The 16,917-nt window shown below is 39.3% G+C and overlaps 2 protein-coding genes across 2 annotated transcripts in view; one reads left to right on the forward strand and one right to left on the reverse strand.

Moving 5' to 3' along the window:
• DOCK2 (dedicator of cytokinesis 2) overlaps positions 1 to 16,917 on the reverse strand; it is a 158,896-nt gene that overhangs the window by 56,466 nt on the left and 85,513 nt on the right. Inside the window, exons 28-29 of the mRNA XM_021531902.3 lie at positions 4,805 to 4,903; positions 3,624 to 3,718 (exon numbers count right to left, since the gene is read on the reverse strand). Coding sequence (XP_021387577.3) covers positions 3,624 to 3,718; positions 4,805 to 4,903 — 194 coding nt within the window. The remainder of the gene's footprint in view (positions 1 to 3,623; positions 3,719 to 4,804; positions 4,904 to 16,917) is intronic.
• The window catches only part of INSYN2B (inhibitory synaptic factor family member 2B), a 29,714-nt gene continuing 18,760 nt past the window's right edge, over positions 5,964 to 16,917 (forward strand). The window contains exon 1 of the mRNA XM_021531862.4: positions 5,964 to 6,103. The gene's annotated coding sequence lies outside the window, so the exon portion shown is untranslated. The remainder of the gene's footprint in view (positions 6,104 to 16,917) is intronic.

The raw sequence follows: 16,917 nt of genomic DNA on the forward strand, positions 1-16,917 counted from the left end.
TAAGCAGCTATTTTTAGTATTTATAATGAAAGAAAATTGACAACAATTGCCAAATACCTGCAGTGCTAAACCTTTCAAGTTCGACTTAAAAAGCACTGGGGAAGACTTGACTCTGACAGATGTCTGAAAATACTCAGATATACAGGTAATGAAAACATATTTTAGAAAAAGCCAAACTACTGGTGTTAGAAAATACCCTTCAGTGTTATCTAGCAGGAGTTTTTTCAGGGAGTAGGATCTGACCTTGAAATGTGCTGGTGAAACCCTGTTTCCACTTATTTTTAAATACCTTAAAATAATGTGGGAAAGGCTCAAAAACCAACCCAAATGCACATGCAAACAATCAAAGTGCTCACTAAGCCACTCCAGACTGGACACCAACTAAATTGATCCTAGGTACTAATTATGATAAGATCAAATACTTTCCCTGTGAGGAATTACCATTTCTAAGCCCAGAGAACAGGGAAGGGATGTGACCACTTTCCCTGTAGCTGCTAACCCTGCTAACTTCTCCTTTTACTCAGCCAATCTCACTCCCCATGCACTTCATGTTGACAATAAAGTACATGAATTTCCTGGGAGAAATTATATCTCTCTAAATTAAAATTATGAACAGCTGGAAGATAAACAGACTATATGGTATTGTCTAAACCAGCCAAGCATTTCCCCACAAATGCCATGTACTTAGGAATTACTGCTTTTAATAAGTTAATAGCCAATATCTAAGTGTCATGAGTGGAATAAACTGCACATACAAGCAGTAGTAACTAATAAGAAGAAAGCAGTAAGCAACTTTAATTAGAACAAAAGTTAATTAAATCTACCATGGAGGATCACAAAAACAACTCAGATATTATATCCTCATGACCTCAATGGTGATGTTACTGTTTCCCAAAGTGTTCTGCCCTACCTAGCATGCCATAAAAAAGTGTTCTTCCCATCTTGCTGTTAGTGGAAGGGGGGAAAAAACAGGAAAAATTAAAGGCATTTAATTATTTCATTATTTCTTTCGCCCCTTTCATTCTCTGTTGCTCATTGAATACTGCCTGTCACACACAGCTCCTCCCTCCCTCAAAAGTGCTTTGGGCTGAGCATGCTTGGGAAGCAAAAAGCATATTATTTATCATGGTGATTTAAAGTAATTTGAATTAAATCATTCCATCCTGACACAGGCACAGCTTGCCAAGTAACTTTAGTCAGTTCAGCTTCTACTGCAATTCTTTCAATCACCCACCAGAATTTCTCCTGGACAAGAATGTGCCCATTCTGCCTTTGGACCCTATAAGAAGTCATTCTCTCATTTTCTGCCCCCATCTATGCCAGACATCAAACTTTCAGCTGAAATCTCCATGATATTATTCAGGCACAGCCTGGTTTTACTTCCAGATGTCAGGAATTGTCCTGCTCAGCCAACAGGAGCAGACCTGCAGTGCTGGGGATGCTCTTCCCTCTGCTCTGCTCTCTGTAAATGCACAGATTTCACATCTCTGTGCTGCAGTCAGTCCCTCCTACAGCAAAACTCCTCCAATTGCCACTTTCCTTGCAAGCCACCAAGCACACAGGATCATGCAGGGGAGCCTGCCAGGCTGTGCTGCACTCCCTGGGGGCACAGGTGCCACCAGCTACACAAAAAGGTGACAGCACACACACAGATGTGCCCGCAGCCCTCACCAAGGTCTTTGCAAATGCAGAAAGGGGAGACTCCAGGCAAAACATCTCCTCCAGGGAGTAAAAACCTGCATGGAGCCTCCTGTCCGTAACAGGGGAATAGAGAATGCAAAGCTTGCACTGTGCTGAATTATTTTTTGTGTTTGGTTTGTTGGGGTTTTGTTTTAATTGTCTTTTCTTCTCTCAGTGTTATTAGAAGAGACCTAAGCCTGATCCCCTGTGACTTCTTCTAAGCCACTTCTCTGGTTTGTGGTAAACAATTTTAACAAGGCAAATCTAGAAAACTAAATTAGGCTTCCATTTATTTTGTAGAACATCCATTCCCTCAAAAAAACACCCCAATACCCGAACAAATTAAAAAAACAAAACCAAATTTCTATAAAGACTGATAAAAATCCTCTCTCTCAGTTGTTGATACAACATAAAATTAAGACATAAAGTAAGATCAATAACTCATTTCCTTATGCATTTCAGAGAACAGCAACATAATCAAGGAGTACAAACAGTGCCAAGTCATTTTAAGTAAGCAATGTATTTACAGGAGAACTACTAAATAGCTTCTAAACAATATTTTTTTTAAATGCTGACTTATTTCTTTACAGAGGACAAAGCTTAGAGCTACAAAACATGCCTGGAACAACTTGTCCAGAGATTTCAGAGTCATTAGGAAACACATAAACACAAATACAGTCCCCCAAAGTAATTTTTCCTGTCAGGACCTGACTGAATACAGACACCACCAGGTGAAGCCCCAAAGACATTCTTTGACCAAGGACAGACACTTCCTACCCTCACAGAATAAAATAATCCCATACTTGTGGATAATGCAGGTGTCAACAGCATTTTCTAGATAACAGAACTAGTTTTACATATGAAAGATTTGATGTGCTGGCATGTGCCAGATGATTGTAGGTAGTTTAGCGTTAAACTGTTATTTTTTTTTAGATTAAACCTTGCTACATCAAAACTAATTGCAATCACAGCAGCAGCAGCAACATAAGAATGTGCAAGGAGTTAGGTTTTACCTGAGAGGCCAAAGACTGGCTCAGACAAAAAAACAAGAGGGATGAAAATCCTGTAATATACAAAATTTTGCCTGAATTTACACATCCACCAGCACATCTGTCCCTGCCCACCTCAGAGGAGGGGTCAGGGATCCCTCTGCATGGTCATTAATGCCCACGAGTGACAAAGTGAGATTTCATCACTACCCACTAGAAGGTAATCTTCACTTTTGAATCACAGAATGCAAAAAAAGCCAACCTTTTCATTTAACATAATTGCATTCAAACCCTAGGTTAAAATATATCCCATATTGAAATCTGATATCACAAAACTGTAAACTCTAATGAAAAATCTTGCCCTCAAGACTGAGCACTCTCAGGAGATGGTCAGCTTTATTGACTATCCTCAATCCTCTCTTTTTATATATTATAAAAGTAGAAGAATTGTGTAACTGACTGTGACATTTCAAATAAACAGCATCTGTGGACTAAGTTCATTCAAACCTTTGCACTTTTGACACTTAACTCTTAGAACTGTCCCTCTAAAACTTCTAGAAAACTCAATGTTACCACCATCTCTACAAAACTAAAATAAAGATTGTACAGGTGGCTGCCAACATAAATCTTGCTTATATGTATTCACCTCATAACACAATCCAGCATCTAAACTCAAAATCTTTCTTTGAAAACAAGAAGCCAGAATAAGTTCAGCAGTAAAGGTAACATCCAAATAGATTAAAAAAAAAAAAAATATCCCCTTTCCATTTTAACTGGACTTAAAGCACAGGCAACAAGCTTTTTAATGGGTTGTTTCAGATTACCTTCTTGGCATTCCTCAGACTGGAATGATAAAGTTTTTCTAGACTGCACTGAAAACTGTTTTGTAGGGATGAAAGGAGTCAGTGTCCAGAAGCACAGAGAGTGGAGCTCTGGAGCTCCTGCCCTCCTTACCTGTTCTGCACCATGCTCATGGCCATCCAGTCCGAGGGGTACACGTTCTTCCCAATGAGATCTTTGAACATGATGAACGTTTCCATCAAGAAGTCCTGGAACAACAAAATGCAGTCAGGCTGGGGCTGTGGAACACACACTTGGAAGTGTTTCTGTGGGATTAAGGAGCCAAGATGGGGGATTCCACTTTGCTCTCAGTGAAGTCAAGGGAAGAACTCCTGGTGATCTCAGTAAATATGAGATTGGAGCCAAAGTCCTCTGGAACAGCAGTCTCAGATTCCAAATGGAAGCTAAAAGCTATTACATTAAAGTCATCATACAGGGCTCTTCAGAAAATAGAAGGAATAAATGAATGGAAATAAAAAGTTGTAGTACTTCTTAGTAAAATTCGATATTTTTTATTAATTAGTCCCACTATGCATAAGAATGATTAGGCTTGAAAAATACAGTATTTTTTCAATTTTTACTCCATTTAGTCCATATTTTAAATTTCAGTTGGGGAACCACTCTGACTTGAAGAAAGGAAGGAAAGTGATCAGTTCTTTACCAGTGCAGATATTGCCTCCATGGACTAATAGCAGATGTAATCCAAACCTGTGCCTCTACCCTGACATATCTGACAGCTATAGCAGGAATGCAAAAGGACACACATAAAACCATGGAAACCTTCTGGGACCATTAAATTATGGCAGAAACAATTTCAATAAAAGGATGCACTACAAGAATAGGGCACTTATTGCATTTAGCTTACAATGTTACTTGCACCAGGAGTTGACTCGATAGTGAAAATGGAAATGGATCATTGTGTGTGAAGTGTGGAGGGAATGGTCAATTAGTTGAGGATAAGTTTTGCTGTTGTTTTGTTGTGGGTTTATTCTTTTTCTTTTCCCCTATCTCAAAAGAGTACAGCACAAAGATCCCATTACTTATTCTGGATCATTACATCACTACCTCAGTGCCAGGATCAACAGAGAAATTTGTGTCTTTCCAAATTTCTGATTACAGTGTTGTCCAGTACCACCATTAGAAGAGGGAGGCGGTGCAATAACACAGATGCAAAAAATGTATAGCAACAGAATTCATTCTAGGAAGAATCAGACAAGAAACTCCAAAAAAAACCCTACTGAGTTTTCACAGGAAAAATGCTGTAACTATCAACTCTGTGATCACTTAGTACTCACCACCAGTTCTGAGCTTGTCTGGAAAGTTTCAATGTACACTGAATAATGCTGGTCACTCATCTGGTTTAGGATCGCTGTCATGCACGCCACAAAATGACTCTGAAAGCAAACCAGGCAGAATCAACACATGTGGATTATTGAAGATATTGGACTGTACTCTTTCTAAAGTCGAAGCATGTGAAACGCCTGAGAAATCCCTTTATGTATGTAAAAATAAATAATATTCAAGCTTTTGCGAACCCAGATGAAAGAAACAAACTAAGAACTCCAAAAGGATTATTCCAAAGCTGCCTTGCCAAGGGACAGGCTCTTGTGAGAAAGCTGCATCATTAATGAGGCACCATGTAGAAACACACATTGTGACAAAACTTCTTATATAAAGGATAACTCACTATCACCTTAACACTCCCAAAAGGCATATGATATCCCCTAGGATTCTTCTATTAGGAATTCATGGGAAGAAAATATGTTAGAATCAAAAATTTCTAATAATTCTATTATTCACAGGAAGAAATAGTGCAAGAAATGCTATTTTTTCTGTTCTGCAGATGTTTTAGCAGCTATTAAAGAAGTCTCAAATTTCTTTTGAACATTACGACCTTCACATCTCAAAACTTCTTTCAAACTTCCTCAAAAGGAAGTATTTAGTCTTTCTCAATTCCTAAAGTCAAAATGCTGAAAGGTACAGTGAAAGCTCACGGGTGGAAATCATGTAAGTTACTGAAAGTCACAAAGACGTTTCTTTCCCAAGCAATAACAGTGAGTTTTATAATTTACACTTTTCCTTTAAAACTGTGAAGATTCCTCCTTACCGATTCCTTTGAAATTGCTGAAGTTTTAATTCTTGGCTTAAAACCAAGCCTGCTTTCAATGCTTCGATTCCATCTGAAGGACAAATCGCTGGGCAGTTCGGATGTTCTGGAGGAGCCCTTTCAGCGGCGCCGCTCGGATGCTCGGGGCCGCTCGGGCTCGCCGTGTCCCGCTGCTCCAGCAGGGTGGTACCCAACCATTTTGTCCCCATCCCTGAGCAGAGCAGTCCCTGCTCAGCTCTGCCTGTGACCACTAGAGGTCTTGTGCTTCCCTCCAAGAGCTGCTCTCCGGTTCGTGCTGCTGGGCTTTATTTATTTATTCATTCCTACGCGAGCAGACCCAGCGCACCTCTCGCATACGAAGAGTGAAATTACAACCTAAAGGACCTATCGTACCTTCTTTTGGAGTAACCCGAGTGCTACTGAGAGCCTTGCCTACTTTTTAAGGCTAAGAAGACTCATTTTCTGCAGGTAAACCAAAAGCTTTCAGGTAAGAAATCGTGTGTTCTCGGGTACTGATGCTCTTCTAAAAGAAATGCTGGATTTCCTGCAGTAGTACTTCACTTTTACAGTTCTGGAGCAGACAAACCTTTGCTGTGGCGTTGAATGCATAGCTGAAGGGAATAATGAATTGCAAAGGATTCGGTACTGAAATTGTGTGGGGGTTTTCTTCTCATGTCTCGATTTTCAAAAAAAGACTACCGGCAGAAGTTAGAGAATTGACACGAAAAGCAGCTCGTATTTTTAGCAGTTAACATCCACCACTGAATGTCTTTCTAGACTCAAGTTAAATAATCACTGCTTGAAATAAGCAGCATTTCTTCACAAGCATTGTATAGACGTATTATGATGCTTAAGGGCAAAAAGACTTTAAGAAGGTTATTTCTTTTGTTAAAACCAACTTCCAAAAATGTGCCTAGCTATGTCTGTGATTGTGGTACAGCACAAATGCCTTAGTGACTGGGTATGGTGATTTTAAATTTACCAGATGATATGCCTTGAAAAGAGCCATAAGCAAAGGTCTTGCTGGCCAGGACCTCACATCAAACCTGTCAAATTCACATCAGGTGGACTGAATGATAATAAAAAAGGTGTCAGTAAAGACGGTTTGCTGCAAAAACTTCCTCCATTCTTTCCATATAACTGTAAAGCAGGGAAATACTGTTTGATCTTTAATAGTTGAGATTGCTGGCAAGAAAATTATCAGAAATCATCTGCTAGCATCTTTATAGGTTTAAAGCTTGCCCCTCCCTCCTAATCCCCAAATGGCAGCAATAAGTATTCGTTTGTCAGAGGCAGCCCCAGATCTCTGAAGTGCCCCTGCCCCCCCAGCACTGCCACTCTCCCTGGCAGACCTGAAGGGTAACTCAGGGCTCTCCACAGCTGTGATCAAACCTGCAAATACCTCTCTGCATCCACTGAAATTCTCCTCTGGGGTTTAAGTGCCTCTTGCTGGAGTGTGCAAAGAGCACAAACTGCCTGTGAACAGTAAGTTCTGCACAAAACCAGCTCTTGTGCCTGGCCACAGCCTGTGTGTCCACAGGATGGGCAGAAGAAATTCAGAATAACACAATAGTCTATTAAAAAACTGATTTCATTGAATATTGTACATAGGGATTGAATAGTTAGAATAGGTTAGAACAGAATAGGATAGAAAAGGTTGTAGCAGACAAGGTGAAGTTCAGGTAGAATCCTAGCAAAGCATTTTAGCTGTGCTCAAGTTGTTAGGATTTAGCCTGTGAATTACAGCAGAAAACGTTGATGAGAACTAGGTCAAATGTATAAAAAATAAATGTATCAAAGTAAACACTTTAATGCTGAGACAATAAGAACAGAAAAAAACCCAGAAACAATTCTGCATGACTGTAATAAAATATGCATGCTCTAATAAAATATTTCCTGACTTTAATACATTTATTTCCTTATGAACACAAAAGAACCCAAAAGAGAAACAGCACTGAGTTCTATTTTTTTAAATTATCCATTTTTCAAACACACTTTAAAAAATGTGTAAAGAAATAGGGCAATTAATAGTATGAACACTGCACTGCTGTAAGGAGCAGGAACATGAGTAAATAGGTGTCAAATGAAAATGAAACAGAGAAAGAAATGTCCAGGAAACCTACAAATTCTCTGTCCACTTAAAACCCTCCATAATTAATGCTATATATAAATGAAATAAAGTGCTGGCTTTAGTACAAGCACTGCTAGGTAGTGGGTAAGGTGAAAGAGATGTTGTTTTATTTGAGTATATACCAAGTACACCAAAAGGAATTGCAGACTTATTCTGTAAAACAAACAGAGCTTCCTAAGGTCAAGCAGGAATACGTGGAATCTCTTGCACTGCTGAAAAAGTGCAGATTAGCTGTGGATGCAACATGAACAGGAAAAGAAACAGCTGAGGAACATCAGGATCATATGAGTACGATGACAAACTTCAACACCTAGCAACTGAAGCCCAGCACACTTTATAATAGCAGATGGTGACAGGTTGCCGTAGTAACTTCAAATAGAGCAGCAGCACAAGGATGAGGCAAATGCATTGGAAAAACAACAGAAATAACATGGAATGAAGCTACATTTTGATCTAATCTAGTAGAAGGGTTTCAGTGGCTGCAGGGTAGGCAATCCTCATGCAGATGCACTTCTGGAAGGACTCGGGGGGATATTTATTTAATGTAGGCACTTAAGTAGCATTTACCCTCAGTAATAGAGCATTTTAGCAGCACAGAGCCTGAGTGTGAACATAAAACCACATGGACACGCTCATTTTGCTCACCCTCACAAGCAGGGGGAGGTAAGGGGGCTCTGCACCATCCTCACAACCTGTGACCCCACACTAATGATGGTTCATGTTTGATTAACACGTGGCTTTCTGTATGGGGCAAAGAAACTTATTCAAACAACCCAGTGTTCTTGTGGTGTTTGCAGCAATCCTAGATTAGACTTAATTCTGAAGTCTCTTTTAGGATAAGCCAGAAGTTTCAAAATTCATTGTGTGTTAGAAACAGTAATTGTAAAAATAACGCACATAAAGAGAGTGGCCAAAAATTTCATTGGGCCAAAGAGTTCTGTTTTGATTGGGTTTTTCTTTTTTTTTTTTTTTTCTTTTTTTTTTTTTTTGTTCAGAAATAAATACAAACATTTTTCTGGAGGAAAAGTGTGAAATATTTCATCTTGAGTGTAATGAAAGAAAAACTAATCAATCACCTATTTTAAACAAGTGTTAAAAATCATCAATATTTATGTTGTATCACAAGTCTGTTATTGAGAATGTCTCCAAAAATACTGTCTTCACAGAATCATTGAGTCATCACAGCTGTTCCTTGTCATGGGCTAAAGAGCAACATGAAAACAAGTATGGAAGATGCTCAGTGATGCCACAAAGAACTACAGTAACTTGAAGCCACAGTTCCTCAGAAAACCCCATTACACTTTGAGAACTGTGGCATATGTAGAAGTTGAGACAAACATCTTGATCATATTATGCAAATACTAAATACCAGTCTGAAAGGAAAAATAAGCAGAATTTCAAGTGAATCGCTAATGCAGTAGTTCTGTTTCTCTCCAGAAATAGATGTCCCTGCCAATGCATGTGCAGTCCTAAAATGTAGTGTTTTGAGCTGGAAAGGCACAAATACATAAACATTAGGGCAGGCTGCTATGCAACAACCTCGAGTATCCATCACGTGTGAAATGGGGATTAGCTCCCAATCCACACCAACCTGGAGCCTGCCAGTGAGCACATGGTGCTGATTATTCACTTACAGTAACATTCATCTACTCTTAGTTTTTTATTTTCCATTTTTACGTTCATTGGTTCCGTCTCCTTGTGTTTTATAGCTGACTGAACAGCATCCTGCTCCTGCATCTCACTGACAGCCTTGCATTCCTGCCTGAAAACATGCTGGGCTCTTTTAGCTTGTTCTACCATTTCCTTTACATTCACAAGACTTAGCTAAAAGAATGCACAACTATACAAGTAGCAGACTACCAGGTAGAGTAATACAAAACAATTTTGTAACACAAGGAGAGAGCAACTGCAGCTGTTCTGTGTGATTTTAAGATATGTTGCAAGTTAGAGAACCACAATTTCAGTAATATTTCATTCAAGACTTTTCCATAGATAAAAGAAATAAAATAATGGTTCACAGTAGGACATAAAAGTAGCTTGATTTTCATGGAGTATATCCTTTGCCACCTTTGTTGTTTTGGTTTTTTTTAAATACAGGAGTGTTTTTAATGTTGTACTGATTTTCCAGCAATATTGAAAAAAAGGAATATTTTTCAGTCTCGGCAATGTTTTTTCTGCTGCTGGGTTTTGTTGTTTGGCTGTTTTTGTGCCATAAATCCTCTCCAGAATTTCTGCTACTGTCTCTGGTTGATATGAACACTCCACTATAATTGATTTAACTTCTGCTGAAGTCTGTGTTCAAACACAATTGTGTAATTTACTACTTTTCCTGTAATATTAACTTTATGTTCATCTTCAAAGCATATTCACAAATAAATTATGAATAACAATAATCAATGAGGTCAGAAGGCACTGAGTGGAGCTCAGCTGGTCAGAGCATGGTGCTAACAATGCCCAGGTTGTGGGTTTAATATCTGTGTGGGCCATTCCCTAAAGAGTTGAACCCAATGATCCCTTGTGAGTCCCTTCCAACGCAGATTATTCTGTAATTCTTCTATGGTGCTGTGATCTGGAATGAGCAATCATTGCTTGGAAACTGAACTGGTCCAGAGCACAGTTACCAAAGGGAAAAAAAAAAAAAAAGTAGGATCTGTTTCACCTCCTCACTTAAGCACTGCTGCCACACTCCTGACCTAAGCTCTGCTCTAGCAGATGAAATCTCCCATCCTTTGCCTGCAGGGGTCTGTGAGCTTTTCCCTCCTCCTCTGCATCCCACTGATTGCCACCTCACAATCTCCTGAGCCTGGTCCCACAGGCCAGAAGGACCTTCCTGCCCTGGCACATCTCAGAGATGTGCACTGAGACACCCCAGTGTCCCAGGGCTGCTCATTTCCCTGATTTCTTATTCCCAGGACTGCTGCATTGCCCTGCTGGCACTAAAGCAGATGGGCAGGCAGAGCAGAGCCTGGCTGGTCCTGCCCAGTGTCCCAGTGCACTCATGCCAGTTAGAGATGGTGACAAACACTGGAACTACACACAAGCACAGGCAATGAATCAGATAACAAACACCACCCATGGTTTATTTAGTGTACAAAGAGTGGCCAACCTCTTCCATTTGAAAGGGCTGGAAAGCAGCTTGGGAACTTGCAGGAGGTGATAGAGGGGCTGGGGGAAGTGTTCCCTGCCCTGAGGTGCAATATATAACAGCAGCAACCAACCCAGCCAGGGCTGCAACAGGAGGCTGCAAAGCAGAACAGAGCAAGGGAGAGCAACCCTGGGGTCAAAAAGAGCAGAACTGAGCAATCCAAGCTCTTCAAAGTGCAGCAGCATCTTTTATTGCTAAGCCGTGTACTTTAAATTTACACAATGTGAAGACGAATGTCTTGGATGATGATTCACTTCCTTAAAATGAAACAGAGCCATCTCCTGTATTCCCAGAACTAGATCACTCTATTTGATTTTGTTCTTTTTCAGCTGCACTTACTGAAGACATAAAAATTAAATTAAATTTCAAGTATTTGATCAGAGATGAGACTAATAAAATATATTTGTGAATGGCTAAAACAAAGCTTTAGCACAATAATTTGGCTTAAAACTGTTGAAAGTCATTTCACTCCAGAAACTTCTTTACTTTTAAATTGATCTTATGAAGAAAATAGGGCCCAATAAAAATAATTTTCCAACAAATTACGTCCATTACACTAACCAATCTACCCACAGTGTTTGTTTAGGATTGGCTAATAGCAACTAGCAACTGTTAGAATAATTTTAATTTGCATCTGAAATATTTTCCATATTTAAATGTTATCCAGTAGGGGCTTTTATGAAGTTTTTAAATTGTTTTGTAACAGTGGGCTCCACTATGAAGCATGAAAAAAATCTTGGAGTCTGGTTAGCAGAGTAATAGGCAAAAAATTCATAGCAAAACCCAAAATCTTTCTAAAGAGAACTTTTCGCACTGAATCTTGGGTAAGTTGCTAAATAGAAAGCATAGGGAATCCTCCATGAAAGAAAACCCTGTGGAAACACATGTATAAAGATGAAAGGATAAAACTCCAAAAATTACAGAATGTCCTGCCAATGGACACAATCTATAATCCACAACCTACAGCCAATTATGTATCCTCCTCAGGTGTGGGTCTCTTCAAGGGATGTCACTTATGTCCCAGCTGGTTGAATTTCAATTTTAATGTAAGGTAAACAGAGAATGTTGATACTCTAATAATATACAGATAGAAATTTCCCAAATAGAATTGTCTGCATCAATTATTTCTGCATATTCTAATTGTATTTTTAGGGAGATTCTAACACATTATGCCTGGGCTCTAGCAGGATAAGGAATACTCCTTTAATAACTTAGCACCAGCCCAAGAGGTGGATTGATTATATACTTACAACATAAGTAGAATGAAGATGAGAGTTGAAATTTCTTTGAATAACTAATCAGGGATTATTTTAGCTCTGTTTTTTTTTTTTCTTCCATGTTTTTAAATGAGAAAAAGGAAAACTATTCAAAAGCCAATAAAAGGATAAAGAATTCCAGAGTGCCCTGGCTTAGGCTCCATCAGGGGTGTGACTGTCCCTTGCTTGCTCAGTCACTGCAATCCAGGAGCCTCTGAAATCCTAAAACCACAATGGGACAAAACCTAGCTCCTGTTCTTGGCTGTTTGGAAAATGCACCAGGATGGCAAAAGCCAGCACCTCTTCTCCCCTGGCATTAAACCCCTCTGACATAAAATTATATCCTTATTCTGAAATGAAAACTTGCTCCCTAAAAACCCCAAACATAAACCATCCCCAGAAAAATGGGTGAGTATTGATGTAACAGCACTGTGTTAAAAACAGGTCTTCCCAAACACAAACTGGGCTCCAAACAATTTTCAATGATTTCCCAAACATGATTATCAAAATATTTTGTGGTGCCATGTCATCTGACTATTTGAACTCCTTCTGAGGATGATGACTGTGTGCCCAAAAGACACTTCTTTATGTTGCTTTACTGCCAAAATGTTCAAAGCTACTTGCAGAGATTTATTTTCCCTCATCTCTAAGCAAGGATTTCATTCAAATGGATTGTCTAGCTAAGAAGCCAGGGTACCAACACCTTCTCCTGGACAGACCAAACAGAAATAATGAGTGTAGATGCATGTTAGGGAATTGCAAACAAAACAAACAAAAAGCAGAATCACATGCATATAAAAGCAAACTTGATCAATGAGAATGCCAGAGAAATATAACCTCTTATGCCTCTGATATTCAGAGTTTGCATCACCTGAGCAGTCTTATAGTCTCTTATTTTTATGATTAGTCACTGCAATACAGAGTGTGTGGGAGCATCAGTACATATCTAACAACACAGGGAAAAGGTGCTGATTAGAACCATTACAACCCACACCTCCACTGTAGTTTTCATATTAATGCTATTGGGTTCAATGGCAGCTTCAGGACTCTGCTACTGAAGCTGTTCAGAAAAGCTTCTTAGATCATGGTTGGTAGTGTCATCTTTGGTCTAGTGCCACCAAAGGACCTGTTGTGAGCAGGTTGTTTTCTGTCCTTTTAGTTCTAGAGAGCTGAGGGTCAGAACGAGCATTTGGTAGATGTCGGAATCAGAGGTATTGATGATTCCAAGATTGTAGAAAGTCTCTGTCTCTCAGCCCCACTGCCAAAGCAAAGCCATAATTGGTCTGTGCTGGTTTCCAGGTTGTTTATTCTGTTTATCTCTCACATGTTCTGCTGCCCTGCCCAGCTCTGTCCTGCAGGGCAGCGTGTGGGGCTCTGCCCTCAGTGGGATGTGACAAACATTAAATACCAGAAACTCCCTGGGCTGGATTTACAAGAACGTGCCAATATCTGTCACCTACGTTGGACAGTGTGTCCCCAGCCTGAACCAACAGGAAAATGCCAACACCACAGTGAAACATGGAGGGCATGAAGAAGGAGAAAAAGGACAAGACACACACAATTTCCTCCATCTTGTCCCCTTTGGACCCCTTATCTAGAATCCTAAAATTTTACTTTTGCACCTGTGCCACACTTAATTATCACTGATATCAAACACTCAGAGCTGGTAATTGATCCTGTAAGATTGAAAACTCTTTTGCATGGCCAGAGATCACAGCCAGTGTCTCTGGGGGCTCTGTCCAGGGGGTTCCTGACCCCTGCCAGGGTCCCAGACCTGCCAGGGCAGCCAGAGGGATGCCCTGAACTCCCACAGATAGATGCTGTACCACCTCACAGCCAAAAGGATTTCCAAGATATTTGAAGAGAGATCTCATATCTTGACAACATCATTATGGTAGGTTTTATAAACAGACCCTTTTCCCATATTGGTTAACATAAAGTTAACATCCTTTGAGCTGGATGTTCCTTACAGCTTCCTGGAGCTGGATCTTGTGAGCTATTGTGTGCTTCCTGGTCAAGGACTCTCCAAACTATGGCTGCAGCATTATCATATTAAGGCAAGAGTCTGGGAAGCTGGAGGGACTGGAATCAAATTTTCCAGTTAGATTATTATCAGTTTTCAAGGCATGCTCATTAAGAAGAAAAAGAAAAAAAGTAACTTGTTCTGCTCTGTTTTTGTTTTAAAGGAAGTTGCTAATATTTTAAATCTTAAAACAAGATTTCCTAGGCTGCAGAGCTTAGTGTCAGAAATCCAGTAATGGAGCGAGTATTATTTTCTTAAGTATTTTCCTTAAAATAAGGATGTCTTTCTTATATTTATAAAGTATGAAAATAAAGCATTTACTACTAAATCAAGGCCATTTGTCTTTTTTGAAATGGCACTGTAGTTACATAAGGTAAAAGTGTCTTTTATTTGATCTTGTCTTGGTACAAGGTCTTGACCTCCAAAACTGTTAAATACAACAACCATTAAAATATTTTAGTAATACTTAGCAAATATTACTAATCATTTATATATATTAAAAAGATATTAAATTATAGATATTTTAAAAAAGGTTACAACCAAATAAGAGGAGAAGTAACATTGTTCATTGAATGAATGAGGCAGTAGAGAAGAAGGGAATTTGAAACACAGGAGCAGTAGTGGAGCTCTCTTAGCCCTTTCAGATTATCACAAAATTCTGCCTGCCTGTGCTGCAATTAGGGAGCTCCAGGACCTTAGGTTGGCCCTAGCAGGTTGTGCAGCTCGAGGCACAGATGCTCTGGAAGAACAGAGCATCCAAGCATGAAACCAGGAAACCAACAATGTGGTCCCAGGGATTTGGGAGAAGACAGAAAAAGGAACTTTCACTCTGCAGAATTGAAGAGCATCCTCCAGGATCTCACAGCAGTGTGTGGGGAGCAGGTTCTTTGGTGGCCAGGAAACTGAGGAATGTAAATGTGCAGGATGTGGGCATGGTGATTTCCCTGCTGCTGCCTCCAAGCCCTGCATCAGTGGTGTCCCCACAGGTTTGGGCACACCAGAGTTCCCAGACAGCCTAAAGGGGAAACAGCCTGATGTGCAAACCTGTGACATGCAAAGGACATCAAAATAAGCCTTGTTAGTCTGCTAACAAAATCTTAATTATAGCACCAGAAATAGCTCTGAGAATGCTGCGATTTTCTGGAAGCTCTTCACAAAACAAGGGACACCAGGATTACAAACATCTCTATCAGCATACGAAATTTATTTTTTTTTTAAAAAAGGAAAGGTTGTTCCCACTGAATTAGGTCGATTCCTATTATACAAGGATACACATGCCCTCAGGCTGCCAGCTAGACATTCCTGCCTCATAACTCTTCTTCTGGACTTAGGGGAATAACAAAGCAATCTTGACAGATTACACATGGCAACTGCTCTGTGGGTTCTAACAATTTTTTAAGGTGTTTGGTTGTCAGCTTGTTTTTTGTTTGTTTGGGTTTTTTTATTTATTTTTTTTTTATTTTGTTTGTTTGTTTGTTTGGGGGGAGGGGGTTGGTTTTATTGTTTGGAATTTTTTTTTAATTTTACAAGACAAACAAACCAACCAACCAAAACCTGAAACACAAACCTGATTTTATGCAGCTAACACATTATATAATAACCCTAACACAAGCCTCTCTAACAGCTTCTGGGTTGTCTGCCTGGCTTAGCTTTGTAGTAAGGTTCTCATTTGGTTTCTTGTTTAACTTTTTCTGGAAAACATTGGAAAAACTGCACATCCAGTCACATCTGAAGTGAGACACAACCACACCTACTTGCTTCATGTTTTACTTGCCTTCTTAATAACACAAGTTTACACTGCAGTATTTTGCTCGAATCACACTGCTACTTACCCAAATTAAACCTGAAGCTATTCCCAAGGAGACCTTTTACACTGAAAATATTCTTTAAAAGTAAAAAACACTACAGTTTTCTGAAAATAACCTCATTGCAGGGCCATTAAGGCAACACGGTGCTCATATGGAATAATGAAGGAAGGAAGTAACTTCTATAAAATTGCTGATATTTCACTAACAGGCCCTGGGAGATCATCCCAGTGATACAAAAAAGAAGAAAGGTCATCTTTGTTCTTGAGACAGGGCAGGCCATATCCCATGTTATGTAACTACTTCAGAGACTATCATCTCTAGTTGGAGAAGAAAAGAGCAATCATGTAAAATACTCAATTACTTGGGCCATTCTGCATTCTTATGCTTAGAAGAGGATCAGAAATTACAGGGAAAGTGACTTTAAGCAAATATTCATCTACTTATGCAATTAACTTACATATTACTTTCAAAGGACTTCACATATTTCAAAACATATGAGGAACTGAGGTTCCTATTAGTTTGTACAGAATGCTGCATGTCTTGTCTCTCGTCTCTTCTTTGAAATTAATTGCCCTCACTGGTGGAAAAATAATTTGAACATACAAAAATTTATTGAAGATACTTATTTCCATGCAGCCTTTTAGTTAGGCTTATTGCAGTTCCCAAATAGAACTTCTGGACTTCTTCAAACTGCCAGCCTCAGTAAAGACTGAGTAACAAAAAACCCAACCCTGAGTGACAAGCAGGTGCCACACAGCTCAGGACCATGCAGATTTATTAGGCAAATCATCAATTATTAACTTCTCTGACTATCTAAGTATAACTTTGTGAGTTAAAAATAAAATTTGAATTTATACAAGATATAAAATCAGTTATAAGGTACCAATATTGAGAAATAGCTGAAGTGGGAAAGGCAAGGAAACAAACAGGCTTTTGTT

The sequence above is a fragment of the Lonchura striata genome, chromosome 13 (genome assembly GCF_050655825.1).
Source record: "Lonchura striata isolate lonStrDom1 chromosome 13, ASM5065582v1, whole genome shotgun sequence".
NCBI classification, from domain to species: domain Eukaryota; kingdom Metazoa; phylum Chordata; class Aves; order Passeriformes; family Estrildidae; genus Lonchura; species Lonchura striata.